The sequence below is a fragment of the Ceratosolen solmsi genome, unplaced genomic scaffold, assembly GCF_000503995.2.
Source record: "Ceratosolen solmsi marchali unplaced genomic scaffold, CerSol_1.0 scaffold57, whole genome shotgun sequence".
Classification (NCBI taxonomy): domain Eukaryota; kingdom Metazoa; phylum Arthropoda; class Insecta; order Hymenoptera; family Agaonidae; genus Ceratosolen; species Ceratosolen solmsi.
Genome location: NW_011948427.1, coordinates 2,378,176 through 2,397,233, shown reverse-complemented (window position 1 = coordinate 2,397,233; position 19,058 = coordinate 2,378,176). Strand labels below are relative to the sequence as shown.

The 19,058-nt window shown below is 23.5% G+C and overlaps 1 protein-coding gene across 1 annotated transcript; it reads right to left on the bottom strand.

Moving 5' to 3' along the window:
- Nucleotides 1–12,897: 12,897 nt before the first annotated feature.
- LOC105363533 (uncharacterized) lies at nt 12,898–18,729 on the bottom strand. The gene is made up of 3 exons (XM_011501265.1): nt 18,709–18,729; nt 15,546–15,909; nt 12,898–13,456 (listed from the first exon to the last, which is right to left on the bottom strand). Exons 1-3 carry the CDS (start codon nt 18,727–18,729, stop codon nt 13,416–13,418), a joined length of 426 nt encoding a protein of 141 aa, XP_011499567.1. The 3' UTR covers nt 12,898–13,415.
- Nucleotides 18,730–19,058: the final 329 nt, after the last annotated feature.

Sequence of the window (19,058 nt, the reverse complement as noted above, 5' to 3'; positions counted from 1 at the left end):
GCATTGAGCACACAGCCCAAAAGTATTATAACGAATTAATTAATTAATTAATTAATTAATATATCAATATAATAAGAAAATTCAGTTATTTACCGTTATGTGTATTATTAAATATAATTATTTTCTAAAATATCAACAATATTCATTATTATTAAATTCAATAAAAATAATTGATGTTTATTACAATTTTATTATTTTTTACAATTTTACTACAAAGACTTAACTTTCATAATTAGTTATAATTGGAAAATTATTTTTTTTTCTATATTAAAAAATTGAATAAAAAAGCAATTTGAATTGAAAAGAAATAATTGATAACTGAACAGGACAAACTTTAATCTCTTGTTGCTATTTATTTCAATTTAAATAATATAATAATTGAAAATCAAAATTTTTCTACTTCTATGTTTTACATTAAAAAAAAACAAACTGTAATAGAAAATTATGAATTATACTTTACTATACAAAAGCAAATCTTTGAATATATTCTTGTAGAACATATAATTTTTTTAATATTATCTAGTACATTCAAATAAATTTATATATTTTTCTATTTTGTATAAACTATTATAGTCTCTAGAATAATTATCATTTAGGGTTTGTAAGTATCTCGGAATAAGAAATTAATATTGTGTAATTAACCTGGCCTTCGTTTTAAAAGAATTTTATAAAAATGAACAAATTTCTCAATTTTGATCATTCAATTATTTAATCATTGGTAATTTAGATATTTCCCCTTTATGTTTTTCCCGTAACTAGTTACGTATATGCAAACTCATTTTCAAACTTTGTTTTTTTTCAAATTTGTTGTTTTTTTTTTATTTAATACATTTAATGACATTCATTTTCTGTTATTTGAAAATATTCCAAGTATATTTTAAAAGTTTTTTGTAACATTTAATAAAAGATTAAATAATGAAACCGTTTATTTAGCAAACAATTGCTTCCACATTAGTAACATTGATAAAAATAATTAAAATACTTATTCAGCCATTACATTAAATATTGTAACATTATATTTAAATATGCTACATATTATAAGAGAATTTTCTCATTACGACCTAGTATGTTCCAAATATTCTCAGAATAAATATGCGTAATAAACAATAAATAAAGATTTACGAGTTTTATCATATACGAAATATTTTATATTGTGTTCTTGTGTATGTTTAAATAAAAAAAAAAAAAATAAAATAAAAAGTAATTTACTAAATGATCTTCGTGCTTAATAAAACATTGCGAAAAAATAGCTACTACAAAGCAACTTTGGTATTGCGATTTCTTTTATATTTTAAAATAAATAATATTCATAAAGCGTTCATTTAATAATGGATCATATTTATATTTACAAAGCACAAAATTTATTTCTTATATGATAAAATTAATTGATAGTTATTTGAATTGATATTCATTCGAATAACTTTTTCCTTCAGATTTATGTTTATATAAATATGACAGGTGATGAAGAATATTTAAAAGAATTGTAAAAAGCATATAATATAAATGAGTAATTTTAATTCTTTCAGATGAAATTTTTTTATACAAATTTAAAAGATTATTGGAATCATATATTTCAAATTTTATTGCTTTAAACAATACTGGACATCCCTTTTTTTTTTTTGCAAAACTACTTCAGATTCCGTAATTAAAAATAAGCATTTTAAACAATAAATGTATTAATATTAAATTACATATAAAATTTATTTTATATGAACCGTTTGAAAATTCCATAACATAATAGAAAAAATATCCATAGGAAATATCTACTCGCGCTTCTATCTTTTTAATATTCCTTGTATTCAATCAAATAATGTTTGCAGCTCGATTCGTTTAATCCACTTTATTGTATAGAATCGCTTGGTTGCACCGAACCACTCATCGTTCGATTAATTTTATGGAGATAACAAACGAATGTTTGCTATCTATTTGAAAGGATAAAAGGACGGAAGAAAATACGAATACAGGACTCAAAACTCTTTGGAATAATCGGCGTTTCAGCCGTGTTAGAGCTAACAAACATGAAATGAAAATAAAAATATGAGTGGAAGTGCGAGGAAAATTATTTGAACGAGAGCACATCAATAGCACATGTACTCCTTTATTTAAGAGCCAGTGATAACAGCGGAAATTTTAATAGAGCACGTGGCTCCCACGATCTTTTATTTACTTACTTACACGAGAATGTTAACCAACGATCTAAGATTGATAGGTACAAAAAATCAATTTAGCCTAATCGCTTATTTCAAAATGATTTGTAAAAACAATGTCATTCTCAATAATCCTGTGAGTATTTTATCCTAATGTAATTTTTACAGATACCGTCAAATAAAACTTCATACGAGCAAAAAGTACACCATCTATGAAATATCGCAAAAAAACCATTAAAAGGAAATGGTAGATGTATAAACGATTCAATCGAAAGACTGAATAAAAAAAAAGGTTGACTAACATAAATGGCCAATAATTAGCCTTGTGCCGAACTTTCAATCAAAATGAAAATAAAGCGCCGGTACTTGTTTCACTCACCAACAAGCTGCGATTCGACGATGACAACCATCCACCAGCAGTACAAGTGAATACCCACAAAAGTCCTCCATCTACACCGTCTCCTACCTCCAAGTACCACCGGCATCTTCCTCGGTCAAGCCTTACTCAACTCTTGGGATGCTGTACCACGGCACTCATATGCACGCATAAACTTGTACAGGGGCTGGCACTTTAGAAGTCCAGTTGCTTTTGCTCTTAGTTCAATTGTGTTGTGTCCTGGAGCGTAAATATGCGAACAAGGAGGCAACGACACTCCCCTTGGATAAGCGCGCGCGCGTGTCGCGTGAAGACTGAAGTTCCGCCGTGCCATGACTGCCTGTATATTGTGAGATAAAGAGCAAGAGAGAGAGAGAGAGAGTGAGAGAGAGAGAGAGAAAGTGAAGGAGTGCAAGGGAGAGAGAGAGAGAGAGAGAGAGGGTGAATAGTCCGTCGGACTAGTCCCCACCAGTCGCTCAGCGCCATTCATCCCCTCTACTCACGTCCGCGAGCGCTCCTACCAGTTCATCCCCGAGCTCGCGCCCTCTCTTTCTTTTGCTTATGAAAGGGCGAGAGCCGAACAGCCGTAGCGTTAAAGATGATGAGAGGGGTTGTTCTTTTCCCTTTCTTGCTCTTTCGTGTGTTTGCTGTAGCTCTGAGATTGAATAATGTGCAGACTATTCGGATTTGTGAGGTGAGCAGGAGCGAATTACTTTAAGATTTTCGATTATGCCCGATGCATAGGATTAAAGGATAATAATTACTCCGAGCTAGTAGGTTTATTTCATATCCTTATGAACATAATTAAAAATGCTAATTACCCTCGAATTTGCAATTTGATTAGTTAAATTATATTTTATTTTATAACAAGTTCGTATATGCTTTATTTGTGGAGGCATTTAAAGTATTAAATCATAAATGTATGGCAAAAATATTGTAGAAATATTTGTAGTAATTGTAATGTTTATTTACTTTGGTATATTATCTATATATTATTTGCAACTTTAATGAATTCAAGTAGAAATCTCTTTTGTTATTATATTAGCATGGGGGCTCTAATTTTCAACAAAGTTTACCTTTTTATTTTTACAAAAATATTTATTCACTTTTTACCTGAAATATCTAAAACTTTTAAATATTTTCAACTGACTTCTTCGTCCATTCCTTTAAAACTGGGTTAAAACACTTACTTTAATTTGAAATACTTAAAAATCAGAATTGTGCAAAATTTTGTTAAAATTTCTTTATTTTTCGTGATTAATTTTTCAATTCTACCAGAAACTATCAACAATACTTATGTAAAATTAAGATAATCTAAAAAAAAAAGATACCCTAATCGATAGTCAATAATTAATAATGTCAATAACTATACAACAAAAAACGGATATAATTATTAAAGAATTTATATAATTAATAATAAGCAACTATAAGATAATCATTATTAAAATAAATGTTCAAAGTATTATTATAAAAATCAAAGTATTGTATGATATTGATATTTAACAAAATTAGGAACCTCAATAGACTATATTACCTAAGGAATTCTATAAAAGTAAATCTATAAATTATCCATAATTACCCATCCTATATGCAGGCTTATGGTATCAAAGTCAAATTCTTATTATTATAAAAATATTAGCATACAATTAAAATACAAAATACATAGTGTTCGAATTTATTACAAATTATAATTTTGATATTAATTACAAGTAAATTATATATAATATAAAATATTGTTATTAATTAATAATTAAGCAAATTTGACACTGCGGATTTATTTAATTTATCTGCAATTTCATGGAAAATTTTAGAAATTTTTATTTATATTTAATAATATATAATTACTTAATGACAATAAAAATATATATTAAGTAAAAACAAAAGTAAATTTATTGAGTTATATTTAGGAGCAAACCATTATATCTTTACGATAAAATTACAAGTATGTATTTTTATTTTTATGTTTATGACTCTTATATTATTCTTCTTGTAGTCTTCTTACATTCTTATATGCATTTGCTTTATGTTTATATTATAATTTTTATAAGATTAAACATTTTATATCATTAATTTTATATAGTTAGTAACCATATTTGTAGAAAAAAAGATGTTAATTAATTTTTTTTTAAATGAAATCTTATTAAATTCTTGAAAAGCTCAGAATTGTTACGACGTAAACTGTTAAACATAAACTTTTAAATAATATTTTTAAATAATTTTAATAAATAAAAGTATATTAGAATTATATTAGAAAACAAAAATTCTCATTTTATATCTAAGTGTTCCTTTTATGATTAACCGTAAATATTTTGAAAAATTGAAAACTTTCAAAAATTTATTACTTCAACAGAAAGTTATTAAGTGAATATAAACTCAATTCAATATTTCACTGCTAAACAACTTAATTAAGCAATTGTTTTATAATTACTTCCTTATTTTTCAAAACTTTCACACAAATTTATTTATAAATAAAAAATTAGTAGATAAATAACGTATATATTCGTAAAATGTACGTAAATGTAACGTGTAAAATGTAAAATGGAAATTATAAATATAATTTTCAGCCAATCATAATATTTAATATTTATAGGAATTTCATTATTATTGACTCATATCTTAAATAATAGAATTAATTTATTCTATTTCTATTTCTATTTCTATTCATGAATTATTGATTCAAATATAACTATACACAGAAAGTGCAATTATTATCTTCTAAATGCATTAATATTAAAGTAATATTCCATTTTCATATTAATAACTCTTATGTATATTTTGATTATAGTTATAACAATTATAAATATAAACATTGTATTAAATAATAATCAAAATTCATAAACTTATTACTGAAAATAACGAAGACATTTATTGAAATTGAATTAAAGTAAGTTTTCAAATATTAATGAATATACACGTACATATATATAGAAAGTTTGTTAATTATATTAAGAAATAAAAAGACTTGTCAACTTTCTAAATTTTCTTAGACTATGTTAAATACAATGCAAAGACTACCAGTTTAATAGATAAAACCTCTACTCTTTTCTAAAAAATATTTTATTTTTAAATTTTAACATAGTATCATCATCTTAGCATAGTACCCCACTATTAATAATGCATGCATGTTTATGATTTGTAAAAATTTGAACAATTTTAAATAAAATTTACAAAACTTAATATTTTAGTTTACATTTTGTAAACTAGGAATTGAACATAATAATCAAAATTTATATTATATAAAATTTGTATAATTATTTCCACATAGTTTATGTTTGTGTATAAATGTATAATTTATGTTCTGCATATGCAAGACACATATCCTTATTCCAATAATTATTTTCTTACATTTTTGTCCAACTTTCAATGATCGATAATTTGAATGCAAATCTTTTCAGACATTTAAAATATCAATTAACTTATACAATAATTATAATATATTCACTTATATTTGTCCATTTTATATTTACATTATTCATATTTACATTTATATTTATATTTATATTATTCAATCTTATTAATTTAAAATTTATATTTATTTTGTTATAATTATAACAATTATTAAATATATCTTTATTAAATTTTTATAAGCGTATATTTAAAGAAAAGTATTATATTCATATATAATACATATTTCTTTACTATATTTTTGAAGAAAAAAAAATATATATATAGAAATCTGTTGTTTTTTACATGAGTAGATTTTTCAAAATTTCACATATACAATATTATTTTCTAGTCATACTTTATTTCTATTATGTAAATATTATTGTAAAAGCCTTTTTATCTAATTCAATTACTTAATTCAACTTTGTATGACAATAATATTAGAAAAGAAGAAAATAAGTGTCTATTTTAATACAAAAACTATTTTCTATTTATTTGATTCGACTGTTATAATTTATACGAAAACTTAACCTACAATTTCTTTTTCTTTAGAAATTATTAGCCAATTTTTCTTTTAATCTTTTATATATAAGTGATATACTCATTGCATCTAGTTAAATTTTCAAGGATTAAAATGGTGTATCGCTAAGGTATTATAAATGTTTAACTAGTATAAGCTGTATATTCTAATAAATGAAATTTGTTTAAGTAAGTAGTTATTTTTTTTTTAATTTAATCACTGTTCAATAAAAAATATGTATCTAAATATTCGTTTTAAATTGTTTGTATATTGATTAAATTAATTTTAATTGGTTATGCTATTTACTAACTCTCATTAAATGCTACTTATTAATAGTTTTCAAAGTTAATTATTCAACATTTTACTGCATTAATATTCTATCAAATTTGAATAAATATATGAGTTTAAAGGCATATTATCGCAATATAAATAACTCAATTATATGAAGACATAATCTTATTGCGAAATTATATTTTTCAAACATCAAACATTTTCTTATCCTTTATTTTGCATGTAAAGTTCCTATTTATCTGCTGAAATACGAAGGCAATCATGAAATTTGATACAGGATTGGCTAGACTAGTAATTAGTATGAACAGATCGAATCCATCAAACTGTCGATATCGTGCAACTCACGAACTTACGATATTACACTAACAGTCGTTAAATATAACGTTTCAAGTTTATATATTTATAGAAAATTTGAAAAGTAAAACTTTAAAAAGTAAGATATTAATAAAATATAATTAATTGAAATTTTTATATCATTTATTATTTTTAAAATATTCATACGCATATTGATGAATCCATGCGTACGTCTATTTTGAAATAGTCACAAACTAAATAAATATTGGGATACAAATTTTAAAATAATTAAAACTAGCATGAATATATATATGTTATTTTTATTAAAAGGGGACTACTGCTTTTCAGCCATATTATTCAAAACTTTTAATGCCTTTTCTAATATACGAAATCAAGTATATTTTGCATTTTTGCAAACTGCGGTAGATAAGAATCAAAATAATTTGGTGAGAATCATAAAAGCAAGTTCTGATTATACTCTGTTGAAATTTTATTTAAATTTTCAAATAGATATACATAATAGTATTATATATGTTATTTGATTTAGTAGCTAACCGTGACGAAAAATGTGGGTGATCATAAAGAAAAATAGCAATCATCTTAAAATCACTGTTCAACTTCCAGGATTTCGTGTAAATCACATCTCCGAATCGTGAATAAAATAGGAAAAATATATAAAACACAAATCTGTATATAATCGTGGGGTTGTGAAAAGTACGTGCAATGCTTTGAGAAGAAAAAAAATCTTAACGACGATCGCCTACAATCGCGTGCGTCCGATTACACCCACATTCCTCTCCTCTTCCTAGTCCTGCATAATAAGAATACTCCCGATGTGCTCTCCGCGCATTTTTGCGAAAGTATGAAAGTTTAATATACACGCACGTATATGTGTGTATATGCATCTAAAGTCCCTTCGAAGTCAAGCGGATTGAAATTGGACGGAATGACTTGCGTGATTTAAGTCAGTTCACTGCTTTTTCTTACCTTCCTTTTTCTTATCCTTCTTTATCATTATTTGCTTTCTCCTACTCTCTTTTATCATTTTCCTCGTTTTATTCTTCTTTCTTCTTAACTTTCGTTGTTTCTCTCTTTATTTTTTATTTCTTATTATTTATTTTTATTTTTTCATAGTACAGCTACTGCCGTTGGTCTATAACTTGACAATTTTCTCAATAATCCTGGAGAACGAGAAAAATTCTGTTGGGCGCAGACATAGAGCTCACCTTGATGGAACATGGAGAAAAGGTTGAGAATGCTTCCGAGGGCCCATCGAGCGCTTCAAATCTTAGACTCAAAAGAGTACAGTAAAAGTAAAAGAGAGAAAGAGAGAGTATTTCCTAAATCAAAGCGGAAACGCTAGCGAGCGCTTCGCTTCCACTCGAGGTCAAGAGATTTTTTATTAAGCTTCAGCGAATGCAGCAAGAATGGAATTACTTTAATTAAAAAATCAAGTTCTTGTTACAAAATCAGTACAAAAGTATTTTGATATTCATGTTATTAAGAAGATAATGTTAATTATCGACATTTTATATATATAATAAATATTTATAAATACATCAATATAATGATATTTCATTCTAATTTTAATATCAAGTTAAATTTATTGGCGATGCGTTGAAAGTCTCGCATAACTTTTTTTTTAAATTGCTGCCGTTTTAATGCTGTTTACCAAAAAACCAACAAGCATAATAGCCAAATAAAATAGAATGCTATTTATTTATTGGTACTGGCAATAGATGAAATAACTTAATTATGGAATTTTATATTTTTCAAGCCAACAAATTATTCGACAACTTCTCAATTTTTTCTTACCACCTAATCCATATGTTAAATATCCATTCAATTAAAGCTATAAAATATATATTGTTTCAAAAGAACTTGATAATAACCATATAAATAATTAATTGTTTATATAATAATTAAGTAACGTTGTAGGATAACGGATAAACTACAATTAAATTAACCAACGGCCATAAAATGTAATAAAATAAAATTTTTTTTTTAATATGAGATAGAATGCACTTTTCCTTCCTCGGATTCATGTATATTTTTCAAAAGACGCGTTATATTTCATCGGTCTTAAAATACTTTCCCTGTTATATGATTTCACTTTGAGCTCGGCTAAAAGCATATATACGTATAACAATAAACTGACCACATGAGATTCCTGGCTTCCAACGAAACAAGGATAAAAGTACGCCAAGAAATTTGTACACATGTAAAGAAAGAAAGGAAACCTTTGAAGAACTGATACTGAGTTTTGGCTAGTGTAGTATTTGAATTTTGAATGTATGTAATTCCTTTACACAAGATTTACGTGTATCATGAAATATTAAGACAATAGATTATATATTGCTATTTGAAGCTTATTATTACTTAAAAAATAAATATGAGAATTTTTTTAAAGAAAACATTCAATTTCGCATGTATATTTTATATTTTACGAAACAAGTGTGTTTAAGTAATTTATGCTCTTTAATTAGGCCTAACATCTATATAATATCCGAAGATAGTAATATAACAAAGTAATAAAAAAGCAACAGAAGGTTGTACAAGTATTTGTATTTGTTGATTAAAGGTTTCAAAATTGTTTGATAATAAAAGGAAAACATTTCAATTAAGTATTAACGTAAATTTAAAGTAACATTTTAAGAAAGTACATTGAGAATAAATTAAATAAAAGGATATCCTATTTTAATAAATTCTATTGTCATATTTTTATATTTTCAAGATATTTTCTAATTATGTATATTAATTGTATTACTGCAATTGTTTAATTCTGTATTTTAAGAAGTTAATGATAGTTATTTTTATCAAACAATTATTTTACAACTGTATATATATATATATATATATATATATATATGCCCTTTTGCATAGGCACATATTCATCTGTATAACTTTATTATTTGGAAATGTGAATTTCAATATATAGACAATTATACAAGTCGCAATACTCGTCTTTTAAAATATTGCATTGATAGACTTTACTATTGCTAATTAGATTAATAATAAAAATCAAATTTTAACGTTTTCAATACTATTTATATTTAAATTATTAGGATTTGTAAGTTTTTAGATAAATATGAAAATACTGCTGAAAAGTGCATACGTAAAGCTGATAACATTAAAAAATATTAACAGGCAGTAGTATATTCTGGTCGTGACTGCTAATATAATAATAAAAATGGTTATGTTAAATGTTGAATTTAAATACCTCTGTTAATGAAATTCAATTGTATTTAATAATATTAATAATATTCTTTAATCAGGATTAAATTACACACCTAAATCATTATATACAAGTACCAATGAATTTAATTCAAATTCAAACAAGACATTATTAAAAATATCATTTACAATGATATTATAACAGAATTGTTAATATATTATTAATATACTTATATATAAATAATCTTCTCAAGAAAAAGATATTATTCTTTAATATTCAATACTTAAAATCAAAATTAATTTTAAATTTCAAGTTAGACAAGAAATATGAATAACACACATTGAAAACATAAAATGCAATTAATCGATTGAACATTACAATTTTAAGCATACGGAACTGGCATAGAATGATATTGATGTTCATATTCAGTACCTTGACTTGCTAATCTCAAAATTTAATTTCAAAATTTAAATTCTGTCACCGTACATCTCGATTCACCAAGAATCTTTTCATCTTTCTTCTATTGTATTGCATTCCGCTTTTTATACTTAGTTACTCACATGGTTCTTTGACTAGTTCATTAATCTAGCTTTAATTAAAAAATTTTTGTTAAAACATTTTCAGTTTAATAATTACAAATTTGTAATACAAATGAATTTTACGGAAAATTTTATAGAACAAAAAATAATTCTTGTGAATGAATTAAAAACGATGAATTAAAAATATTTATTTTTAATATAAAAATATTTATAGTTAATACCAGTAAGGCTAGTTTTGAACATTTTCCTATTCAAATGGCTTCAGAAATAATTGATAATTGTGCAATAACATAAAATGATAGTTATAATTAGTAAACAATAGTTTCTCACATATATATTTTTAGTCTTCTTCAATACTCACATATTTATTTAATTCAATGTACTTAATTAGTGTGAAGTATTATACTTCTTAATATCATAATTAAAATCTTTAATTTTCTCGTTATCTGGTATATTTTATTTCTATATTTTTCTATTAGTATCTCGTTCTTTCTTTATGGTTATTTTTTATTCTAAATGAAATTATTATTATACCATTGCTATACCCTTTTGTAAGCATTTTAATTTTTATCTTCATTTGAATCGTAAAAAAATACATAATAAATTAAGATACTATCTTAAAACAAAGATCTAACACAAAATAAAAAATATATAATTATGTTTAGTTGGTTGATTCATTTTTATTTCTAAAGAAATGACTGATTTTCCACACAGCTACTAAAACTTGACTTTATGTTTTCAATATCTAAACTAAATTTATGAAATACGATATCTTCACGTATGATAGATTATTATCATATGAATTTTATATAATTATCAATATTACTAATATAATTTTCAAACTATTATTTTATTAATTCACTTAATTCTGATAAGATTAGAATATTAATTATATTATACCATACATACATTTCGAATTAATTAAAAATACTCTGAGCCTTCATATATAAATACACATAAATGTATCTTATTGTGTTATAGTGGTAAGAGTTTTTTTGTAAAAATACATGTAAAATGAACAACTAAAATATATTTAAACTCGTTTATACGAGACTATATGTGCAACAGATGTAATTTTCTATTTTTTATCCTGTTTTATACAAATATTTCTATAAATTTTTTAATTTATATTTTATTTAACACATTTATAGTCATACAATTTTTAATTTATTTAATATTTAAAATGCTTTTTAAATATTAATTCCAAAATATTTATTGCAAATTAAATAAGCTTCCAATAAATATATTTAACAATACATGTTCTAGATGCATAAATAATTGTAAAATCAAAATAAATTGTAAATGATTAATTATTATTATTCATCTACTTAATACTCAGGCAAAAAAAAAGAAAAATTTTGTGATTGAAAAATAATGGTTTATGTTTTTACAATTTACTTTCAATAAGGATAAATAAACGCATAAAAAAGTACAAAAATAAAATTTGTTCTCTTAAAGTATTGTAAATACATAACACTATAAACTATCTATTGTATTTCATACTATATTATCGATGTAGTATCGGTGAGTTAGTTATTTTTTTTATTATTTTAAAGTTTAACAAATTAATAATACACAATGAGTTAAAAATTGGGATAAAAATTGTTTGTAAACGTATTTTTAATAAACATATATGGAAATTTTCGATTATAAAGTAGAATATATCGTGAATAAAAAGATCCTGCCATTAAGTAGAACAAATCTGTCCTTGTCAGCCATTATTCATAGGCTTAAGTAATTGGAAGTAACGGAAAAAATATATTAAAATAATAATATAAAGATTCAGTATTAAAAAACGTTATTTAATTTTCAATATATTGTAAGAATTAATAAGAATGCCTGAGGCTGTTACACTTGCGAATTGAATTTGAATTATTCTAAAATTCAAATCCGCAGAAGTATAAATTTGGGTGAAAAACTTTAAATGACAGATTTTATTATATAAAAATCTAAATGATGTATATATGGATTTTTTTTAAACACTTTCGAATAAAAATTTTACGTATATTTCGCAAATTCACATCACTTATTTAAAACTGCCCTCATGAACATAATCCACCGTATACATAAATATATTCTATTTTTAAGCAATGAAAATAAATATTTAAATACAAATTCATCCAATTTCCTTGAGAATCCAAAACATAAATAGCGTAATCGTTTTAATTGGTATTTTTCTTTCGATATAAAAAATTATGCTCTAATAGATCAACTAGCTATAGAAGACATTTACAAAACACGAATAACTAGGAGAACGTCGGCAGTGACATTTATTTCTAACTACTATCTGCTTGCTATTTTCATGTCGTTGCATTGACTATATGTTCACATCTTCTAATTATGAGGATACTTTTTGCGTCTTTTGCAAACGAAGGCATGGTATGCATTCTGTCATCTTAATTACCTATTTATTAGCGCAGAAGCGAAGTCGCCGAGTGGTGGACGTCTGCGAGGTCGTTAATTCGGAAATGCTATGACAGCGAGTTCAAAAGAATCACGAAAAGAAAAGAAAAGTATAGAAAACTGAGTATAATTGCTAAAGGCTCATTTGACATCTGTCTCTAATTCGGAATAGAACGTGACGAGGTGGCTTTCTTCTATTTTGACGTTACTTCCGACAGAATTGTCTTCTCTTTATTCCATTTAGTTTTATTGGGATTTGTGATTGCGTGCGTGGCCAAAGCAGAGTTTATATGCTTTGACACGCGCCATCGTGCAATTTGTAGAAATCTGAAAATAATTCATGGTAAGACAGTCAAAAGTTGTTTTCGAAGCCGTTACGATTATGTGAACTAATTGTAATTAATAAACTATTATATTAAATTATTTCTATTTATAAATATTAGTAGCCAATTACTTAATAACTTAATTACTTTTTTGAATTAAATCATGATTATCCGAACTCTTTATTTTATATAAAATCTACTAAATAAGAGAAAATTACAAATATTATATTTTAGAAAAGCCAATAACTAATACATCTGCATAATTCAATGTTCTTTAGAATAATAAGAATGTAATTGAATTATGCATATCATATTTAAAAAGGAAATGAAAGCAGTTATTACAACATATTATTAATGTACTTTAAAGAAATAACTTTAAAGAAATGAGATTATAGTTACAATGTTATGTAATGGATAATTTTTTAATAATCATGATAAATGTTATTTGCCTTATGCGTAAAAAATCTACGTACTAGTTAATATTTTCTTTTATCCAGTGATCTTTTACTTTGAAATACTCATATATGTATTATAATTAACAGACACACAAGATTTAGCTTAAACTTTAACAAAAGCCATATGAAAAAATTTACTTAGAGATTTATTATTTCTTAGCAAAGATATATTCCAATTATTTCGTAATTTTTATAATTTACAACTTTCATTTTTACTAAAATAAGCAGATTATTATATTACTGAGATAATCTGTACAAAGAATTTTTAATCAAAATGATTGCCATCTACAAATATTTCTTAATGCTTAATATCATAAGCATTTATTTGAGGTAAATACTTTAATATTTGTATTTTTGAAATTTATTTATAAAATAAAAGTTTAATTTACACTTATATTATCCAATTTCAATGAAATAATTATTGCAATACAATGTAATTCATAAATTTATGTTTATATTTATATTTTTGATCATTAATAATTAGAGGATAAAGAAAAATATATAATTTCGTGCATATACTTTTGCGCATAAAAATGTTTTTTTTTAAAAACGATTATTAATATAATACTTTTATTATACTATATCATATGAAAATCTTACAATTTATAAAATATTAAGCAATATAAGCTGACGCGATGTGTACTGATACAATAATTAAATATATTTAAAATACTAAGTGTGATAACTCATACTAGGAACTTTAAATATCAAAATTTTAATATTCCAAAACTTTAAATTTACACATCATTGACGAAATCGATTCGAAATCATTTGACCAAAATTAGTAATTTATTCTAATTATATATATATATATATATATATATATATATATATATATATAGAAAAATCATTAATATATATATAGAATACAGTTATAATGCCCCACAAACATTATAAATACATGTAAATTCTGTTTTTCTAGAAATTAGAAATAAAATAAAACTGATTTTATATAATAATTTTCTCTTTTCAATATTATTTTAAATTTATTTAATTAACTGCTTAAACAAGCATGAAAGTATCTATTGAAATTATTTGATTTTCTGATATAGTGTTTGTTAAATATTAATCCTCCAATATTTAAAAAGTAAATATATAAAAAATTTTATATTTTATTAAAACATATTAATAATAGTATCTTGTATTGTTTGATATTTTTAATTGTACATATTTGTTACTCCATTTCATTATTCGTATGCATTATTCAATATAGATAAACAAATTTTATTAATAATTTAGATTACAATTTATATATAAAAAAATTACTAAATTTATGATATTTAGAATACTATACTCAATGTTGTAACTAAAATATAAATCTAGAAATGTCATTTTACTCGAAGCCATTCTTTATGATCAGTACATGAAAACTGCGGTAAATAAATAATCAACAGAAATAAAATATTCAATAAATTTCTCAATCTTCGAATTTATGTTACACAGATGGAATTTTAATATGTACAAAAGCCACTAGTTTAATTTTTCAAACATTCTATCAATTTGCATTGTTCACACAACGTAATATAATATATACTTGAAATATTTATCACTGTGTACATAGAAATGTTCAATTTGTATTATCATTATCTTGATTATTTGCTGTTATCTCCATAATATAAATAAAACTGTCTAACTTACTGTCTCTAGAAGCTGTAAGGTGTACAAGTTCCTTGTCATCTTGCACCAACTTTCTTGAATTATATCTTGTACAGTTATTGTAGCACATCATATGGCATATACTGGGAAAAGTGCGATTACCAATATCACGATCACTTCCGCAAATTGTGCGATTTCCGTCATCATTGATTCCTCCATCATTAACTCTTGACAATTCATCCCTCTTCTTCTTTTGTAAGCCAATTACTTTGCTTTCTGGACAATTGATATCGCAATTGCATAAGGAAGTGAAATCGTCAATAGTCGAAGCTTTTATTTTTGGTATATTGACCAGAACAAAAACTGTAAATACTGAACAAATATGCGATAAACAATATTCATCCATCTAAAACGATAAATATACCGATTGCATTTATTTATTTTTTCAGTCTTTAGCAGTGAAAAATATGCAAAGGATAGATGTTTGTAGAAAAGTAAGAACAGCTAGTAAATTTTAATCTACTAACATAAGTGGATGAGTAATTTTTTTAATAAATATTTTATACCTCAGCATTGTTACTAATTCAAAAATATAAACAAAGCATGTATTAGGTGAAGTTATTTACAATAACGTATACAGTTAAAAATATTAACAATGATTAATTTAAAAATACTTACAACTATAAATAAAACATATATATTATTAATGGATATTTATAAATATTAATATATATTTATTACTGGAATATAAAAAAATTATTAGAGATATATAGAGAGAATTTATACAATAATTTTTGTAAAATTCTAATGTATGCGATAACATTATATTATCTAATAGATATAAAAACTATTTCAAATATATATATATATATATATATATATATATATATGCACGATGTGTGAAGTTACTTCGATTAATTAGATTAACTAGAAGTTATATAGTTAATACATTTATTTAGAAATAAGCAAAGTAAATCTCATTTTTCCAAAACCTACTTATCAATCTTCTACTATCGTCTATTAAAAAATTTAACATTGAATATAACAATTTGAATAAAAATTTTGAAAAATTTATGATTCCATTTTAACTCATCAACATACAAAACATCGATCAATGATTACTTATTTGAACGATAAATCGAAATACTGATACATTATAATAAATATTTTATTCAAAAACAATATATTTAAATAATATAATTATTTATTTGCAATATTTTGTGAAATTTATGTTACAAAAGCAATTTATTAATCTATTTATTTATATATATATATATATATATATATATATATATATATATTTATTTATTTATTTATTTATTTATTTATCTATTTATTAATCAAATAATATTTTTCAAATTATATTCATAAATTGTAATTTAGTTTGAAATAAATATATAAATAGCGATTAGTACTAGAAAATAAAATTCTATATTAAAAAATCATTAAAACATTATATTTGCAAATAATTTTCAATAGAAACTTCATTTTTTCTAGGAATTTGAAGAATTAATAAAAATAGCACAATATTTGTTAATAATTTTTAAATAATTGATTTAATCGCGTAGAAAATAAATTGAAAAATTGTTCAGTTCTCTTATCACAATAGAATGGAATGATAATTTAAATATGAAATCTTTTTATAATGCTCGGGAAAATAAAATATTGATCATTAAAAATTTTTTTTATATACATAAAATTGTATATTAAAATAAATAATTATTAATAAAAATTTATATTCATTGGTATCAGTAATAGAAAATAAACTTTACAAAATATGGAGTACTATTATATAATATATTATGCAATCCGAATGATTTTCGCTTAAATATAAGTATATTATTCAATTTATAAATACCTGTGACTAAATGACATTGTAAAAGAAACATTTTTTTAAATCAAAAACCTTATATATATATGGAGAAAGAGAGAAAGAGAGAGAAAATACAACAAAACAATATTTGACTGTTCTATTACATTCGTAACGTACAAGTCAACTGTGGTTTTTTGTTACTAAATCACATTGTTCAATAACTTCTATTGAGGGCTTACAGATAAAAAATTTTGAATTTTATTCAGATACAATATCTATTCAATATTTATAAATCCATTATATAATCGTAATGTTTTTGTAAAGTTATCAATAGAACTATTCGTATAATTATCATAATTGTAGCAAAACAAGAATAAAAACTTTTTTAAAACATTTATGGCATCATACCCACACACTCATATATGTGTGTGTGTGCGTGTGTGTATGCAGTAGTGAGGGGTGATGAGAGGGGGGGGGGAGAGATACAGTACTGAAACTGCTGATAAGATTGACATTAGTCACCCGAAACATGTTTTTAATCAGTGCATAGCACTGTCATTATTTATGACCCCAATAAAATAATTTTGTATTAGTTGTTACGGATTAGTTCATTAGAAATAATTTATGAATTTTAAATATATTGTAATATGCAGCAACTAAATAATTATGGTCTTGAAAGAAAATTGATTAAAATCTCGTAACATTAGAATAAAAGACTATTTTTTAATATTCATATATAACTAAAATGCGTTGCATAGAAAAAAAAATTCTATTAAAATTATTAGAATAAACAGGTCTTAAATATACTAAAATTTACAAACATCTAATGAAACATCTTTTCAAAATTTTATTACTTTATAGATTGAGTATCTTAAATAACTGAAAACGATAATTGCATAATAAACTACTTCATTGCTTGATCAGTTAATAAATTGCTAATTAAAAGAATAAATTCTCACTCTCGCTGCCTTTGAATTTTTCATACCGGTGGTTTTAAAAGATCATAATTTATATGAAACGAAATAGAATCTATTAAGCAAATTATAGTTTAACAGCTTATTAGAAATTTAGAAATACAATAACGTATTTAATGACCAGAAATAGTATTATTTATTTATTGACATTAGCATCAAGACTCAGATTAATTATTTAAAAACTCTCGTAGTAACGTATATGTAACTATAAAAAGAATTCTTATGATATACAGAAACGATGACTAAATTATTTAAATTATTAAATTTTGTTCATCGTTTCATGTTCGTTATTTTATCATAAATTATGGTTTAATAAATAATTAAAATACCTTGATTAATTATCTATAAAATAAAAATTTTATGCAAATATATAATATATTAAAAAATTACTACAAATACTACTTAAAAAAATACATACCAACTGATTAGGATTATCCATTACTTAATATTTTTATGGTTTTAACAAGTAAGTTACTTAAAAATACAATTGATCAATTAAAATGCGTACGAACTATAATATAAAATAAATATAAAATATTCAAAATTTCTAAATCAATTATCTGCATTGTAAAAATACACTATCCATTGTATAAATAAATGAAATATTAATAAAATATTAAAATATAAGACTCTTCTTATGGATATAAAAAAGAATTTTTCAAGTTAATGAATAATTAATTTTTATATGAAATATTTTACTATTTTTGTTGTTGTTGTTGTTGTATTTATATTAATTTCTTTATATGATAAACATATGTTCGTCAATAT